The sequence below is a fragment of the Lipotes vexillifer genome, unplaced genomic scaffold (genome assembly GCF_000442215.2).
Source record: "Lipotes vexillifer unplaced genomic scaffold, Lipotes_vexillifer_v1.1 scaffold633, whole genome shotgun sequence".
NCBI lineage: Eukaryota > Metazoa > Chordata > Mammalia > Artiodactyla > Lipotidae > Lipotes > Lipotes vexillifer.
This window is the reverse complement of record NW_006789455.1, coordinates 634,226-650,300: the sequence shown is the minus strand read 5'-3', so window position 1 is coordinate 650,300 and position 16,075 is coordinate 634,226. Positions and strand designations below refer to the sequence as shown.

The following is a 16,075-nucleotide window of genomic DNA, read 5'->3' as shown; positions in this document are numbered from 1 at the left end:
TTATGTAAGACCTGGCCTCAAAAGTCACCTCAAACTGACAACATTTAATTTATAACTATTAAAAGAGTGTGTATTAAGCAACCGGAACCGAATAGTTGTTAGGCGCCTCCCCGTCAAACCTGTCCTATATCCACCCTCCAAGAGTGTGTAAGCTGGCCAGGAGGAGCTGGACCGCTCATCATTACTACAAGTAAATCCAGTGATGGAGCTCTGAGCAGGGGCTGTGGGCGGAGAAGGGGCTCTCGGCAAACTCGCAGGATCCGGAAGGACGGTTAGGAGGCTGCGCTGCGCCCTGAAGCACGAGAGAGGCACCAGGTGACGGAGTCATCCGGGGCCGCCGAGGGGAGCAGCCTGAGTGATGACAGAGGGGAATGATGCTGCTGTGCGGTATTGAGGGCAAGCAGGCTCTAATGCCGCTTGAACGCAAGCAGGTGGTCCAGAGGAAGCAAAACGGAGAGCTGAGCTAGGAGCCACGGCAGGGTCTGAACAGGGCGCCCGGATGCTCTGTGATGTGTACGTTCTGAGGGCCTCCAGGGAGGGTGGAAGACAGCACGATGTCACCGTAAATCTGACCAGGGGATTTTCTCAGGAGCTAGAGTGTCCTCCAGATTTGAGAGTCATGGGGCCCAGACTTCAGATCACCCAGACCCCAAAAAGGAATCTCCCCTCTGAAAAGGGACAGAAGAAGGCCTAAAGTCCAAACCTCCTAAATTTAACATGGGGCCTCATGCATTCCTTAGAAAATATGACAAATGAAGAGAAGGGATCACAAGTAAGTTACGTGCTTTCACGTTACTCTCTGCTGCCCCACCTTCTCGCCCAAATGCTCTCACCCTGGATGATTCTGGGGGATTAAAGACTCATCATTCACACAGGAGAGACTCCACAGATGAGACAGTTAATTTCTCTGGGGCAAACTGTACCTACACGACACAGTTTCAGAAGAAACCTGACACCATATTTTGTGTGTGAAAATCCAAGTGAGCTTTACCTCTGCTCTGTATCCAAATACAACAGGAAAGAGTAAACATTAAGCATGTTCATCTCCTCTGACCTGGCTGGTTGCCCATCTCCAGCTGCCACAGTTATGACTCTACCCCTCTTGTTTCTACACGACACAGTTTCAGAAGAAAGCTGACACCATATTTTGTGTGTGAAAATCCAAGTGAGCTTTACCTCTGCTCTGTATCCAAATACAACAGGAAAGAGTAAACATTAAGCATGTTCATCTCCTCTGACCTGGCTGGTTGCCCATCTCCAGCTGCCACAGTTATGACTCTACCCCTCTTGTTTCTTATCGATACTCCAAGACTTTACACTCCCACTAACCACACCTGGCTATTTCTATAAGAAGCTGGGACAAAAGGGAAAGGATGAAACTGCATGATCCTCTGGATTCAGAGTGATTCACTGGATCCCACCCAGAGTGAGGGGATGTACAAAGGCAGATTTTTCCTAAGAGGAAAATATCCCCGTTTCTAAGGTCCTGTAACCTCCCCCGTCCCACCAGGATAAGAATACAGCTCCTACCATAAGGTGACCTCATTGTTTTCTTGGAGAACAGACCCCTGAGTGACAAGGGGGTTCACACCACAAATTTCTCCCTGAATTTGTTGTTAAAGCAACAAAGGCCCTGCCACTTGCAAGTTTCAGGATTCCTCCTCCATCCTTTAACAGCCCTCTTGCTGCCTCTGGCCGAAAGGGCTCCTGTGCAGGTAGAAAAGGGATCAGCAGATGCTCGCCCTGGGATTGACCATGCTCACAAATCCTCACATGCTCTTAAGTCCAAACACCTGCCCGCTATGTAAATGTGGCTATGACTGTTCTCATGGTGAAAAGCATCAAGCCCTTGCTCATGGAGCCAGCATCAGTAATAACAGTGATCACACAGTATATTTGTATAATATCTACACAGTATAGGTCCATATTATTTTGACTGATCATTACTATTAATCTGTGAATGTGCTCTGAGTCTGGGGAGCCCCACTCTGCTGCTCTGCCCTCAGGGCGCCACGCAGGGCTGGGCATGGGGGCTGATGCACCAGCTACCTGTGCTATGGGAGGGGGGAGGCGGGGAGGGGCGGGGGAGGGGAATCATCCCTCCCTCGTAAAGATGGGTGATGAGAGTTTCTACCCTTGGGCTGTGCTCAGAGGCTAAGGAAAACGGCACCTGAGTATTTGTCAAGTGGTTGGCACAGGGACTACCGTCTAGTTAAGGGCCGACCAGAGGTAAAAGCATTGCACGGATCACACAGAAATGATGCTGAGTTACATTTCGATTTCACAAATGCAAATATCGTTCTATCTGCCTCCCTCAAGGCATCCAAATGATGCTCTACCTCAGACAAGACCCAGATCTGGGCCACAAGGAAGCCATTCCCTAGTCTTCCCCATCTGCTTCTGGCATGCAGGTGATGGTTGGAAGGGGAAATTGGGGACAAGAATTCTTATAGTGGGATAAAAAGGAGAAGGGGGGCTTCTACTACTGCTTGACACAGCTTCACATTGAAAACATTTCACAACTTTTATTCAGTTTCCTGGTAGGCTTGGACCATTAGCTGGCTTTGTACAGGATATGAGGGATTCCTTACTGAGCGGGTTATGGGTGAACAGATAAACTGTGGAAAGGGGGGATTATCAGAGCACAGGACTGGACTGTGCTTCCAAGGTGCTGCTCTGCGTGTGATGTAGGGGCACATAGTTGTGCCTTATATCCCAAACACACACACAAACATATATGTCACAGCTCATGGAAAATCATGCAAAAACCTAAGGAGCTTAAAAGTGAATTTTTAAAGCAACATGAAAAACCAATCAAAAGAGAATATCACCATCCATGTAGTTTATCACAACATGTTGACTCTAAAATTTTACATCAGAAATGTCCTCCTTCTCTGAAGGCCTGCTCTGCTGTAGACTAGACTCCAACCCAGCCCAGAAGGAGCCAGAAGCCTCTAGAATGTTTGCTGGAGGTTCAGGCAAAGGGAGCCCATGACTTACAGAGTATAAAATATCACGGCTTCATGGTAACAGTGAGGTTTCAGAGGTGAAGATCCAAGTCTTAAGCACTTGCATTTATGATGGTCCTGGCAGGACTGTGGAATGAACATGATGAGGGCAACCTGGGCAGAGGTGTGGGTGGGGTTAAGGGAACCATCAAGGGATGCGGAAGCCGCAGGGAGCAGAAACACGGGGAGCTACGACCGTGCTCATCCCATCGGCCTGCTGGGGAGAGGGCAGGACAGGTTATGGGGGCCTGAGGGAAGAATAGAGCCTGGGAAGGGTCTGACTGACAGGGGCTGTGATGCGGCATGAAGCCCTGGCCAAAGCTGCAGGCTGAGCTGAAGTAGGGCAGGAAGGAGGACCCCAGCCTCATTCTCCTGCCCGTGGTGCACACTGGCCAGACCCAAGACAACAAGAAAGCCTGGGAGGAGAGAGAGAACAGTCTGGAAGTGGGGAAGCTCAGGCCCTTGGGGCAGGGGTGGGGAGGGGATGTGGACTGATGAGCACAGACCAGCATCACCATCACCAGAGGCTCTCTGAGACTTCCAGTTCCTTCCATTTGCCTCCTTGTCTGTGACGGTGAGAAGGGTCATGTAGGTCAGGGAAGTCCTTGTGATTTTTGAATGTCTATGAATCTCCCCAATACTGATTAGAAACTTTTGTAGGGGAAGATGATTTGGGGACCTGCAAAGATGGGTTAATTCTCTTAAATCCCCCTTGGCTTCCGTTTCCTTGTCTAAAATGCAAATGAAACAGCACAGAGATTGTTAGGATCTCTATAACTACAAGAGATCGTGAATATACAAAAATCAAAGATTTGTGAAGTCAGGAGGAAATACAATATGATGGTGATGAATGAATGAAGATGGAAGCAGCAATCATTTGGAATGTTGGAAGAGGACATTTTATGATGGAAAAATATGTAGAAACTGGCAAACTAAAAGAATAAGTCAGTGACTTGTGGAAAGGGGCCTGTGGGGCCATGAGTTGAGTGCCAGCTGAGGTAGCCTTTGTAGAAGCTAAGTTTATCAGTGCGGTGAGGCACTGCACTGAGTGACTGACAGGTATTATCTCACTGCATCTTCACAGCATCCCTAGAGCGTACATCTCACTTTATAGATAGGAAAACTGAAGCCCAGGTGTCACTCAATTAGCTCAAAGTCACTCTGGTTGTAAAAGACCCAAGAATCAGTCTAAACAAGCTTAATCCAGAGCCTGTGATCTCAGCCATTTCATTGGGTAATGTGATTCTTAGAACTTTCTTTGATGAGACTCTTATGGAAATCAGCTTTATGCACTTTTACCACCAGTTGTGTAACAGCAAAGTTCCCCTCACCTAGGAAATAATGGACTTCCAAGAGCTAGCCAGATCCAACTTTTGTTAACAGCATAATCCTTAATCCCACTTTTGATTTATTCATGTTCAATTCATTAATTCCCAACTGATGAAGGATGTAGATGCATTTGATGAGCATAGAGGTCCCTGGAGCATATCTTTAGGTTCTTACTGTTCTCCAACCGTCATGTTCTTATGACTAAATTGAAGTCTTATATTTTCTATTTGGATATTTTTTCAGAAGTTAAAATATTTTCCTTTATTTACTTTTAAAGGCTCATGTACCTTTGGTCAGAGACTGTAACAAAACAGGATATTGGATGCACTCTTTGGAGAGGCTTGTCTCATGTTGTGGCATCAACTTAATATCGTCTTTAAGTCTATCTGTGTAAATGAAGTACATGAAGGGAAGATAGCACCTTTGAAGAGAACTAAGATGGAGCTCTCTGTGGCCTCTGCAAGATGGGTGAACAGAGGTAATCTTTATTGCCCCTGAATCCCACTTCTTCCATCTATGAGACAAAATGGAAGCAATAACATCATGAACATTAAATGAGATACTCCACTGAAAGTTGCCTAACATGGCACCAAGCACATGATCTAAACACCCAATTAACCTCAACTCCTTTTTCCTTCTTTTACAGTTGATTTCAGTGATACCTCTCAGGCTATCTGAACATAATATGCCGGTGACTAATGGGTCACCAATCACTGAGTCCACTGATCAGCCACTGCTTTGGGAGATGTTGACAGCTGGGAATTACATCATCTTGTAGACTAGGAATAATGTCAGAAGTACTGGATTTAAGTCGATTTCTTTCTCAATGTAGTTTCAGAATCTTGTGTAAACCCTTTAGTCTCTGTTCTGTGGTACTGGGATCTAAATAAAGGGCTCTGGGCTTAATCACTGCTAAATTCTCCTTTCACTCCAAAGATGATAATTACACAGTAGCCAGGGAAGAGTCTGTTATTTTAACACATTTAGGTGCTTATTTGGTCTATGTATTTTGCTAGTCACTGCATGATGTATTTTGGAATAGAGACTCATTGTATGATATGGTATGCTAATAACCATATGTCCACACAGGGTGTGGATGACATTCACGCATAAATAAAGCCCAGGTAGATTTTTAAGATTATGCTATCCTTGTTAAGCAATATTGCAAGTTATGCAGGATGGATATATTATTTGAATCACTCTAGGTATGTAAATTTAGATCTTGCTTGAGTACTTCAAATCTCTTAAACCGAGAACAATGTTTTTAATTACAATAATATAAGAAAAGAGAATGTTAACCAATATGTCGGTCAACTATTGCCCTGTCTCCTGGACAAAAGAAATCCATAAACTTTTTAAAATAAGGATCTTTAAGTGGAAAATAGTTCTGTCTTCACTCTGGCCCATAAAGTCAAGCCTTTCTTCCATTTCACTCAAAAATTAAAAAAAAATAATATAGAAGCAAATTACTATTTTAACAGCTTTTAAAAATACTTCTCTAAGTCTGCTCTATATTAACGCTAATCATTTCATCTAACTCATTTCTGTCTAAGAGATTTTTTGAAAGGGATGTATAATTAAAACAATATTTGGGTAATATGGGATTTCCTATTTTCTATCTGGTAGCCTATATAAATCAGAAAAAATATGTTTTTATTTCCTGTGGTTTGCTCAAAGTGATATAATTTATTGTCTGTTGTCAAATGCTTTGCATATTCTTATCAGTAGTGTATCTTGATAAATGACAAATTACACTGGATGAAATGACAGAGATGGTTTTGTGTAATGAAATCACCTCAAACCAGAAGAAAAAAGACCTTGTTATGTATGTTTTAGGGACAGTGAATCAGAGATACGTCTCAACTACATTTTTCAAAAAGAGATGGTGGAGGGGCAGCTGTGAAACCAGCGCAGGTCCACATCGCCCTCCAACCTTCCCTGAGTTTATAACAGAAGCTGTCCTCTCAGCAGAAAGAAGCCACTTTAGTGATAACCGTCCTGTCGCTTCTTAAATACCAGGTCTTTCATTTTCTGACCGTAGAGACATACAAGACGTACTTGTTATAAGCTAAGTGGATGAGTGTGTATTTCCCCTTATGTGACTAAGCATGTCCCAGATATCCACTAAAACAGCCTGGAGTCCTGGACCAATGGCTTTACTGCTTGAGAAGAACTGCTATTATCTTCTGCCTTTTTTTTTTACCATTAAAACTGTAAAAGGTCAAACATCTACAAGAAGATGGGCTGATTCTTCTAAAGTGTGTGTCTGAACTTTAGAGATACATTTCAGATGGTGCACTTTGTGTTTTCTTCAGCTGCAAAGAATTAAAGGTGAACACCTTTGTGCTTTTAAAGTGTGTTGCAGACATCAAGAAGGAACTTCACACAGACAGTGGCATGTTTTAACCAATTTCACAAGACACTGCAGAAAAGTTTGCTTCTAAATTCAGAGATCCAAAGCTAAACAACTGAAAGGAGTAGCAGCTAACCCAATTGCAAGGCTTTGCTCAGAGCCTGGATGTGGTGATACACCCCGCTCTGCAGTGAAAGGCCTAGATCTCCTGCCAACACTTGGGGAACAACACTGATTTAATAGCCCTTGCCTCCCTCATGACACTCTGCCTGATTTTCTCACTTACAAACTGAAGGACAGGCTTCCTGACACATGGCTCAGATAATGGAAAGTGCAGGTTCCTTCATAAGAAACGGACAGACTGTTCAGATGCATCAGGCAGTTCTGAACAGAAGGAACAGCACGGATTTAAAATAACAGCCTGTGTCCCTTGCCTTCTCACCTCTGTCTTGCAGCAGTGCGGCCAGAAATGACAGCATGGAGATCAGCAGTGATGTGACAGCAAAGGGACTTATTAAATTTTCAAATATGTTGAAGTTAATAGCTGTTGCTCATGTTCTCTGAGAACAGAAAGAGACTTGAATGACTTGATTGAGGGCTCTAAAGACAAAGGGGAAGAAAGGCTGGATCCTATAAGTGAGGATGCAAACAAATAAATTGGCAAAGGAAAGTGTGAAATCTGTTTTCTTGGATTCAGAGTCCGGCTCTCAACACAGGGGAATTTCTCCCTATTCTGCAGGGTTCCCTGTGGGAATGTACATGAGGCTGTTTCTCCCAGGACTTTTTGTGACCCTGAGCAGTGGCGAGGAGACTGTCCCACATGGAGTCCCATCATAATATCCTTTAGTTTATTCTTTCAAAAGCATTACTTCTCAGCTTCTGGAATTACAGCTCCCAAGGGATATTGATGGGTGTGGAAGTTGCTATTTTATTAACGCTACAAAGGGCAAAATAGTCCACACCAAGCTCTCGAGATAAAAATCCAAGAATAAAACAAAAATGTTGCATCCCATTTTCAAATCAGCACTGTTTTCTCTTAAGATATTTCTCTTCAAAACAGACAGCAAGGTGCCAGCAGGATCCCATGTGGCTCTGTGTAAGAAGGGGCTGAATAAGTTAAGAGAGCACAGACTGGGTTTGCGAGGAAGGTTCTAAAATGAAAATGCATGGACACCACGGAAGCGTGGGTTAGGACTGTAGGACAGCTTGGTTCCCACGGACAGTGTTTCCAGAGCTGGACACACAGACACTCACAGGACAGGTGGAGATGCTCTGCTCCCACTGCATCATGCTCAGGCTCTCCTCCAGGCTCGTGCATTTCTTCATCACCAAATCCCAGCCACAGTAAGGGTCCTGGGCCCCAATGCAGGCGCTGGAAACACACACCAAAGGGTCAAGAGAAAGGCAGGTTTATCTAGTACCATAGATGCAAGCTAAGAATTGACCTTAGGCCTTGACATGGGATGAGAAACAAAGTTTTCGTCTGCACAGTAGAGAACACAGCTAACTGCATATGCCAGTAAGTATCTAATTAAAATTAAATAAATTAATTTTATTTGAAATATCTATTTTTTTCTGAGATCCAGGGTTGACAACCAAATGATTGTCCACGTTAAGATGATGCCTTTTGGCGTCATGAACAATCTACAGTAAGAATCTTGCAAGGCTCCAAAATACTACCTGTCATCACACCATCATCATCCTCACCCCCCTTAATGACAGGTACTATTTGTTGAACATCTACTGTGATATATAAAATGATTGCATCCTTTATACAGAAACAACTTTTATAGGAATGTGTTAATGTTTTCACTTTATCATCATCATCATCACCACCACCACCATCATCACTACTATCATTATCATCATCTTCATCCCCTTAATAATGGGTATTATTTGTTGAACACCTGTGATATATAAAATTATTATGTCATTTAACCATATAAACAACCTAATGAGGGAGGTGGTATTATTATTTTAACTTTATTGATGAGGAAAAGGAGACACCGAAAATTTATAATATTTGCCCAAGGACAAACAAATACACCCCAAACCCTGCAACATGGTTGGTTCAAATTTAATAAAATAGAGAAGTGTTCCTTTTGAGTACCATAGCTTAAAAATGCATTAAAATCTTCAATTTAATAGTGGTTTAATATAGCCCTGTCTACAATATTCAACATATTATATCAGAAATACTGTAGATGGTAGATATTTTATTTTAGCTTTGTCAAAACAAAAGAGTTCATATACAACATGGGCATCATTAGATGAAGATTTCAGCCCCTAAGTTATAAACACAATATAGTGTAGATGTGGGGAGGGAGGAAACAGACAGAGATGACTGTGACAGTCAAAATTATACAGAAGATGACCCCACAGAAATGCAGGGCATTGGACACCTTCTCTCTGAAGGGTCAAGAGGTCAGGTGTGCAGGAAAGCATTGTGAGGGAAGGCAGGTGAGCTCAGCACTGAAGTGCCAAGGTCTTCTGAGTTAGGGCAGAGCTTACAAGGGGCTGAATCTGTTACAGAGTTACCAGTTCACCAAGAGTAGGACAAGAAATCAGCATAATCATCAAACATGGGGCCAGGGAGGCAGTCGAAGTAACAATAAGTCATAAATATTAATGATATTAAAAACCCCTATTAACACATCAAATATGTAAACCTTGCATAAAGCACTGTTCTAAGAACTGGACCTCTATTTGCTCATGTAAACCTCATAAAACCTTTAAACAGAGTACCTCCGTCAGCTACTCTATTTATTCTCGTTTTAAAACGAAAAAATCGAAGCAGAGAAAGGAGAAGTCCAAGTTTCACAGCTGGGGAAGATACATCTAAAGATAATAAATAAAGCAATAGAGGTATAAAACTATCACTGAGGGCTTCCCTGGTGGCGCAGTGGTTAAGAGTCCGCCTGCTGATGCAGGGAACGCGGGTTCGTGCCCCGGTCCAGGAAGATCCCACATGCCGCGGAGCGGCTGGGCCCATGAGCCACGGCCGCTGAGTCTGCACTCCGCAATGGGAGAGGCCACAACAGTGAGAGGCCCGCGTACCGCAAAAAAAAAAAAACAACAACCACAAAAAACTATTACTGATTAAGTTACCATGCAATTATTGTGTATTAACCAGCCCAAGAAGTTCAAACGGTTAAAACTGGCACTTCTCACAGCAGGACTAGGGCTTGGAAGGAGTGTGAAACAGTTACCTGTCACCATAACCTTGCCGGGACTTTTTGATAAGTGACCCTGTACCTGTTAAAAGATAAACTGAGGTTGATTAAACTATTCAGGAGTTTATTTGAGCAAATATCCGGCAGTGCCAAAGGGGCACTGGTTAGGAGGCTCCGCCCACAGGGCTGAGGAGAGGCTTTTACAGGGAAGATCCAGAAGCAAAGCTCGAAAGTTATTCGATTGCCTGCAGCCTGAGCGGTGCCTTATCTGGGAAAGCTTGGCTGTGCGCTTGCCGTTGGTTGTTCTTAAATTTCATCTTTTCCGATTCCAGGGCATTGACTGGCGTAGGCAGGACCAGAGTCCCAGTCGTACTGAACTAGCGTCACTGCTGGATTCCACGGTGTGAATCACACATCGGAATCCTCTCCGTGTTTGATCCCGTTTTCCCGTCAGGGGGCAAAAAGGGCAAAGCTACACTTCGAGAATTATTCAAGAAGCCTGAATTCCGTTTCATGTCTCTTATTCAAGCAGTATGACCATGAGACAAACTTAAACTTCCAAAAACGAGGAAATTCCACCAAGCCCCTAACGTTGCGGCTTCCCCCTTGCAAAGCTGCCTGTAGAATTGAAGCAACGTCACAGGGTTACATGGAATATTTTAAGCTGTTTTCAATGAAAAGCTGTTTGTAATAACGTCTCTTTCTTCCGATACTGCAGATGGTTCTGTAGATTCTTAAGATTACACTTAAAATACTAAAACTTCTACAATCACAAGTGCCCATTCATTAAAAATACCGTTTATATTAAATATGTTTTCCTCAATTAAAATGTTTCATACCATGGGGAACATTCTGACGAACTCTACCTTTATTCTAAATTATACCTTAAGGAAAACCAGTCATCATAACTTATTATTTTTGGAAGTTGCATCCCTTAAGGAGATCATGTGGAAAATCACAGAATTCCTATGAATGGAGCCATCATGAAAGTAGCTTTTCTTTATTCCACTTTGAAAATGTTTTTCTTTGTGTGATGAATATTTTTAATAATTTTTTTCTTATTTTGTTAAGAACCTTAGATTATTCTCATGTGATATAGGTACGCGGGCCTCTCACTGCTGTGGCCTCTCCCGTTGCGGAGCACAGGCTCCGGACTCGCAGGCTCAGCGGCCACAGCTCACAGACCCAGCCGCTCCGCGGCACGTGGGATCTTCCCGGACCGGGGCACGAACCCGTGTCCCCTGCATCGGCAGGCGGACTCTCAACCACTGCGCCACCAGGGAAGCCCTCTTCCTTTACATTTTAAAGTTTGTGGTTATGCTATTTGTTGAGTAATAGAAATAAATGGGTATATTCATTAAAATCTTTCACTGTATTTCTGCAAAGCTGGAGCTAATTACTGAATATGATCCCCTTGCATATTAGATTATCTAAGTATCTATGACTTTATCTGGCTTGTTTCTGCCACACTAACTGCCATTATGTCAGTTTATTTCTGATATTAAGAACTCTTGCCTTATCAACAACATGTATTCATTAAAGATGGGATTTCAAAAGTATTTCCATCATTCATTTATTCAGCACACACTTAGCACCTGTCTTGAACTGATTTTGAGAGTGTTTCCTGGGTGTACCAGGAAACAAAACTGACACAGTCAGTTGTACCCAAAGAACTTACCTCTTAGTGAAGGAAATAAACATTAAACAACTGCCCCGATAAATATCAACAGCCAGTTGCGAAGGAAAAAACAAAAGGGGGATGAGGAAACATATGGGGAGAGACATTTAAGCTGGGACCAATGAGAGGAACAGAGTAACTGACGTGATGCTTTTCAGCAAAAACAGTGTTTTGGCAGGAAGACCAGCATAGGGAAAGTGTACAATGTAGGAGGGAGTAAAGTTGAGAGTTTGAAGAAACGCCTAATAAATGGAGGTGGCGCTTTGGTGGAAGTTTGGGGTGTAGGATCTGCTGAGTCCTTAAGCCTCCCTCCCTAAGCATTTAGGTTCCCTTGTAAGTGCTGCACCTTTAAAGTGCTTCCCAAATTCTGCACAAAAATCACATGTCAAATGTCAGTATTTTTATTTGTATTATCATGGTGATGACACTGAGAGAGAACAATTTATCTATTTGTGAATAATAGTGTCTTAATACCTAAGACCATCTCAGTTGCCTTATTCTTAACGGCTATGTCACCATATACTTCAGGATCTGCTTTTACTTTGAGTTGCATTAAAAACATTATCTTACTAAAAATAAAACTGGAAAATTCCAATTAGACAGTAATCTTCCTGAGGAATACATTCTAAGACATCCACAAGTCCCTCAATTAGTAAAGCCAACTGGAGCATAGTTTTTTTCAGTTTCCTCTTCTGCAAAACTAGGATGATACCTCACTGGGCTGTTCTGAGGATTAACTTACATCATGTGTTAGAAAAAAACAAAGTTTTTTTTGAGATGGGCTGCATATACTTATTCTACTTAATCTATAAACATAATTACAAATTAATATATGCTGTCAATTTCTGGGAGTGTTTGAAAACATTCTATACCAAAAATACTAAATCTGTGAATGCCACGGGGTCTTTATTTAATAAGGCGATGTGAGACACCACAGTGTGTTCCATTAAACGGTGCAAAGTATTTCAGTTACATGTTTGGATCCATTCACAATGATTTCTTTTGCTACTTGTATGTGCAAGCACAGTGCCATGTGTTGAAGACACAAGGATCACGAATGAACTTGCAGTCTAGTGAGGGGGGAAGACGACGTTCATGACCATTGCCTGACAATGTCATAGTGAGGAATGACTACTGAGAAGCCCTGACAACCGGTGCTATAGGAATCAGAGGAGAGAGCTGTGGCCCAGAAGAGTTTCAGGAAGAGGTGCTATTTAGGCTGGCCTTTGAATGCAGCTGGGGTTTGGCTGAATAAGAAACACATCCCTGGTCACAGCGGTTCCAGGAAAGACAACAAGGAGTCCTGTGCACATGGCATGATCCTGTGAGCTGAGCAGCTTGGCTGGGTTGAAGTTTCCTCAAGATTCCAGAGAAGTGTACTGATGTGATTCAAATATGGGGGTTTTGCTTAAGCAAGGGAAATTTGGCTGTGGTGAGTAGGATGTGTCAGATAGTGAAATCTACTAGAAGAAGAATTTATAATTCCCAAGAAGACCTGAGATACAAGTACAATTGCAACAGCATTTTTAAAAGTTAGGACACATGCCAAGTAAGCAAAGACACAATTACCAGTAAAAATATATGTTTACACTCAGTTAGTCACTAACATTTAATATATTAAAAACTGTTCACTATTGGCTTATCATATTGGCTTATCATTAAATTATACTGACTAAATTAAATGAGGATTTTTTTCGCATTTCAATTTGCTTTTTTTATTAATTTTTAAAAAAGATTATTATAATAATAATTTTTAAAAAATTATAGTTCTTCATGCATCCTTTCCAACGTGTTAAAGTGAATTATTTATGAATGAACCTTAGATGATGGTGATTCCATATTGACTATAGTATGAATGATCACTGACTGAAGTGCACTGTAGGAAGTAGGTGCTCAATACATGTTTACTGCATGGCTATGACGTCACTGTGCCTCTACTGGTCCTCTTTACTTCTAGCCCCAAGCTGTAGGAGCAGTCTCATGCATTCTAGAATCAACTTATGTTTGTTGTACTCTCTGAGAAACGTCTTCAACTTTATCTTCTAAACTTTTTATTGAGTTGCTCATATTAGTTTCTTATTGCTCTTAAAACAAATACCAAATTTAAATAATATCAAATTTAAATAATTCATTTGTACTGCCAGTAATAGTAAGCAAACGGTTTTTAGTTAAAATCTTAGGGACTTCCCTGGTGGCGCAGTGGTTAAGAATCCGCCTGCCAATGCAGGGGACATGGGTTCGAGCCCTGGTCTGGGAAGATCCCACATGCCGTGGAGCAACTAAGCCCGCGAGCCACAACTACTGAGCCCGCGTGCCACAACTAATGAGCCTGCACGCCTCGAGCCTGTGCTCCGCAATGAAGGGTAGCCCCCGCTCGCTGCAACTAAAGAAAGCCCGCGCGCAGCAAGGAAGACCCAATGCAGCCAAAAGAAAAAAAAATCTTATTAGGTAGATATAAAAATTTTACAGTGAGACATTATGGAAAAATTGATAGTTTAAAAAAACAGTGAAAAAAGTAGAGGGCATTTGAAGTAAGCAAAACAAAAATGCTCTCTGGAAATCTAGCACTTGCAGTCAGCTTTGGTTTCTGATGTGATACGGACAGTCCCATTTCACCTAATTTTCCTGCACAGATTCCTGAGCTGTTTACTTTGGCCTCTGGGTGGGCCTTAGTGACTGGGGACTTTTCTCTAGAACAAACACAAAATTTTTCTGGAAAGGCCAATTCTGCCCCCTGAGGGAAGCTCTCCCGCTTTGTACTCAGGAACAAAAGGGGCACAGAGACTAAACATGAGCCCTTCACAGCTCAGGGATGTTGAAGTAATTTCCAGGAGTGACTTGGAAAATGCTGTGTCCCTGTGCCCAGGAGGGAAAGCATCCACTGGCCTCTTCATTCAGGGAAAAGCCTACACTCTGGTATTTGATCTTCTGTTGTCTGTAAACTAGAGGTAATCATAGGTTTCTCCAAGTCCACTCTCTCAGTCTACCCTCCTCTCCAGCCAGTCAAGGATAAAAATGAAGACACAATTATTTCTTGCCCATCTCATGTTTCTTCAAGAGAAACCCTTCTGTACATGAGGGTTTAGTAGGCAGAATCAGAAGACACAGGAGAGGTAGAAGGGTCAGCAGTCACACTTGAAGACTGTACGACGTGTCAAGTTATCCATCTTAAGTTTTACACAAAACCCTAGAGGACAATAAGTCCAGAGAAATTTTTTAAATTATTATTATTTTGGCTTCTTATAATTCACTCAACTTAGCAGTTTGCCTGTGACTGAGTGAGTGAGGCTTGGGCCAAGGCGTCCTCCTGTGGAGCACAGCCCACCCCAGGAAGGACATCTGTCCTTCTCAGCAGAACAGTTGAGGCACGTGTGGTACCCACCTTGCATCTGGATTCTCTGTTGCCCTCCCCAACCACTGGGATGAGCAAAGGTAAGCACCTGGCTCTCCTCACACCTGGCCCTGTCCAGCCTGCATCAGCCCCGCTTGTATGCATATGTACCTGCTCACTTGAGACAGGGGATTACTGAATACCCACCGACAGATGCCCCTGCCCGTTGGCTGGGGCCATGCTGACATCACTCACCTACACACAGAACGTGCTCAAGGTAGAGTCTCACAACTGCCAGAAAATCCATTTGCCCAAACAGACCAGAGTGAGGTAAACAACTTAATGCAAGGAGCAGAATCTGGCCTGACGGGCCCTGTACATCTCAGACAATGTGAAGTTGTTTAAAGGTGGAAGAACAAATTCACAACAGGTCAGTTTGCCCTCTGTTAGGTCCAGAGGCAACGTGAAGTATATCTGGACAATGAAAGCAAATCACGTGTATGAGAGCAGCACCGGCTCAGCAGGACGTACATGAACTGAATATAATGCTCAAGCAGCAAAGGAGAGGAACCGTCTCGTATTGAATTCTTATTTGCCAGACCCATTATATGGTCTCTGTCTTTTTGCTCTAGTAACACACTGAGTAACCTCCTCATAATCACACACCAAGCCAAAGGCTTATCCAGGATCCACCTGCATCCAAAGCTCATGATCTTTCTGTATGCGAGCTGTTTTGTAGACACATAGGGATGATGATTTCCTTAAGAATCATTAATTCACTGGACCAGGCTGCAAATACAAACTTAGGAGGAGCTCAGGGTATAAAAATCAAGGTGTTTCTGCTCAGAATCACTCAGATGCAAGGATCTGGAGCTGAGAAAAACTGCTGCAGCCCAAGCTTCCCCATGGAGTTCTTTACATAGCGTTAAATGTGGGAGCTGAAAAGCAGGAGAACTGTAGAGTAGGTATTAAATAATGAAACCTCGCAGCGTGAGCCCTTCAGTTGTGCCTCTCAAACACAACTGAGGGACAAAAGGTTGGTAACTGTACTGATTTTAAAACTTTATCCAAGTGACTATTTGGATTGCCATTTAGAAGACAGAAACATGCTCTTTTAGGAGACTGAACAGGAATTGGAGCCTGAAACTGCTGGGTGGCTATAGCATATCTACAAGATGGCACTCAAATATTTTCTTTGCTTTT

The 16,075-nt window shown here is 42.8% G+C and overlaps 1 protein-coding gene across 1 annotated transcript in view; it reads right to left on the bottom strand.

Moving 5' to 3' along the window:
- SEMA5A (semaphorin 5A) overlaps positions 1-16,075 on the bottom strand; it is a 306,987-nt gene that overhangs the window by 72,806 nt on the left and 218,106 nt on the right. The window contains exon 11 of the mRNA XM_007462615.1: positions 7,945-8,062. Coding sequence (XP_007462677.1) covers positions 7,945-8,062 — 118 coding nt within the window. The remainder of the gene's footprint in view (positions 1-7,944; positions 8,063-16,075) is intronic.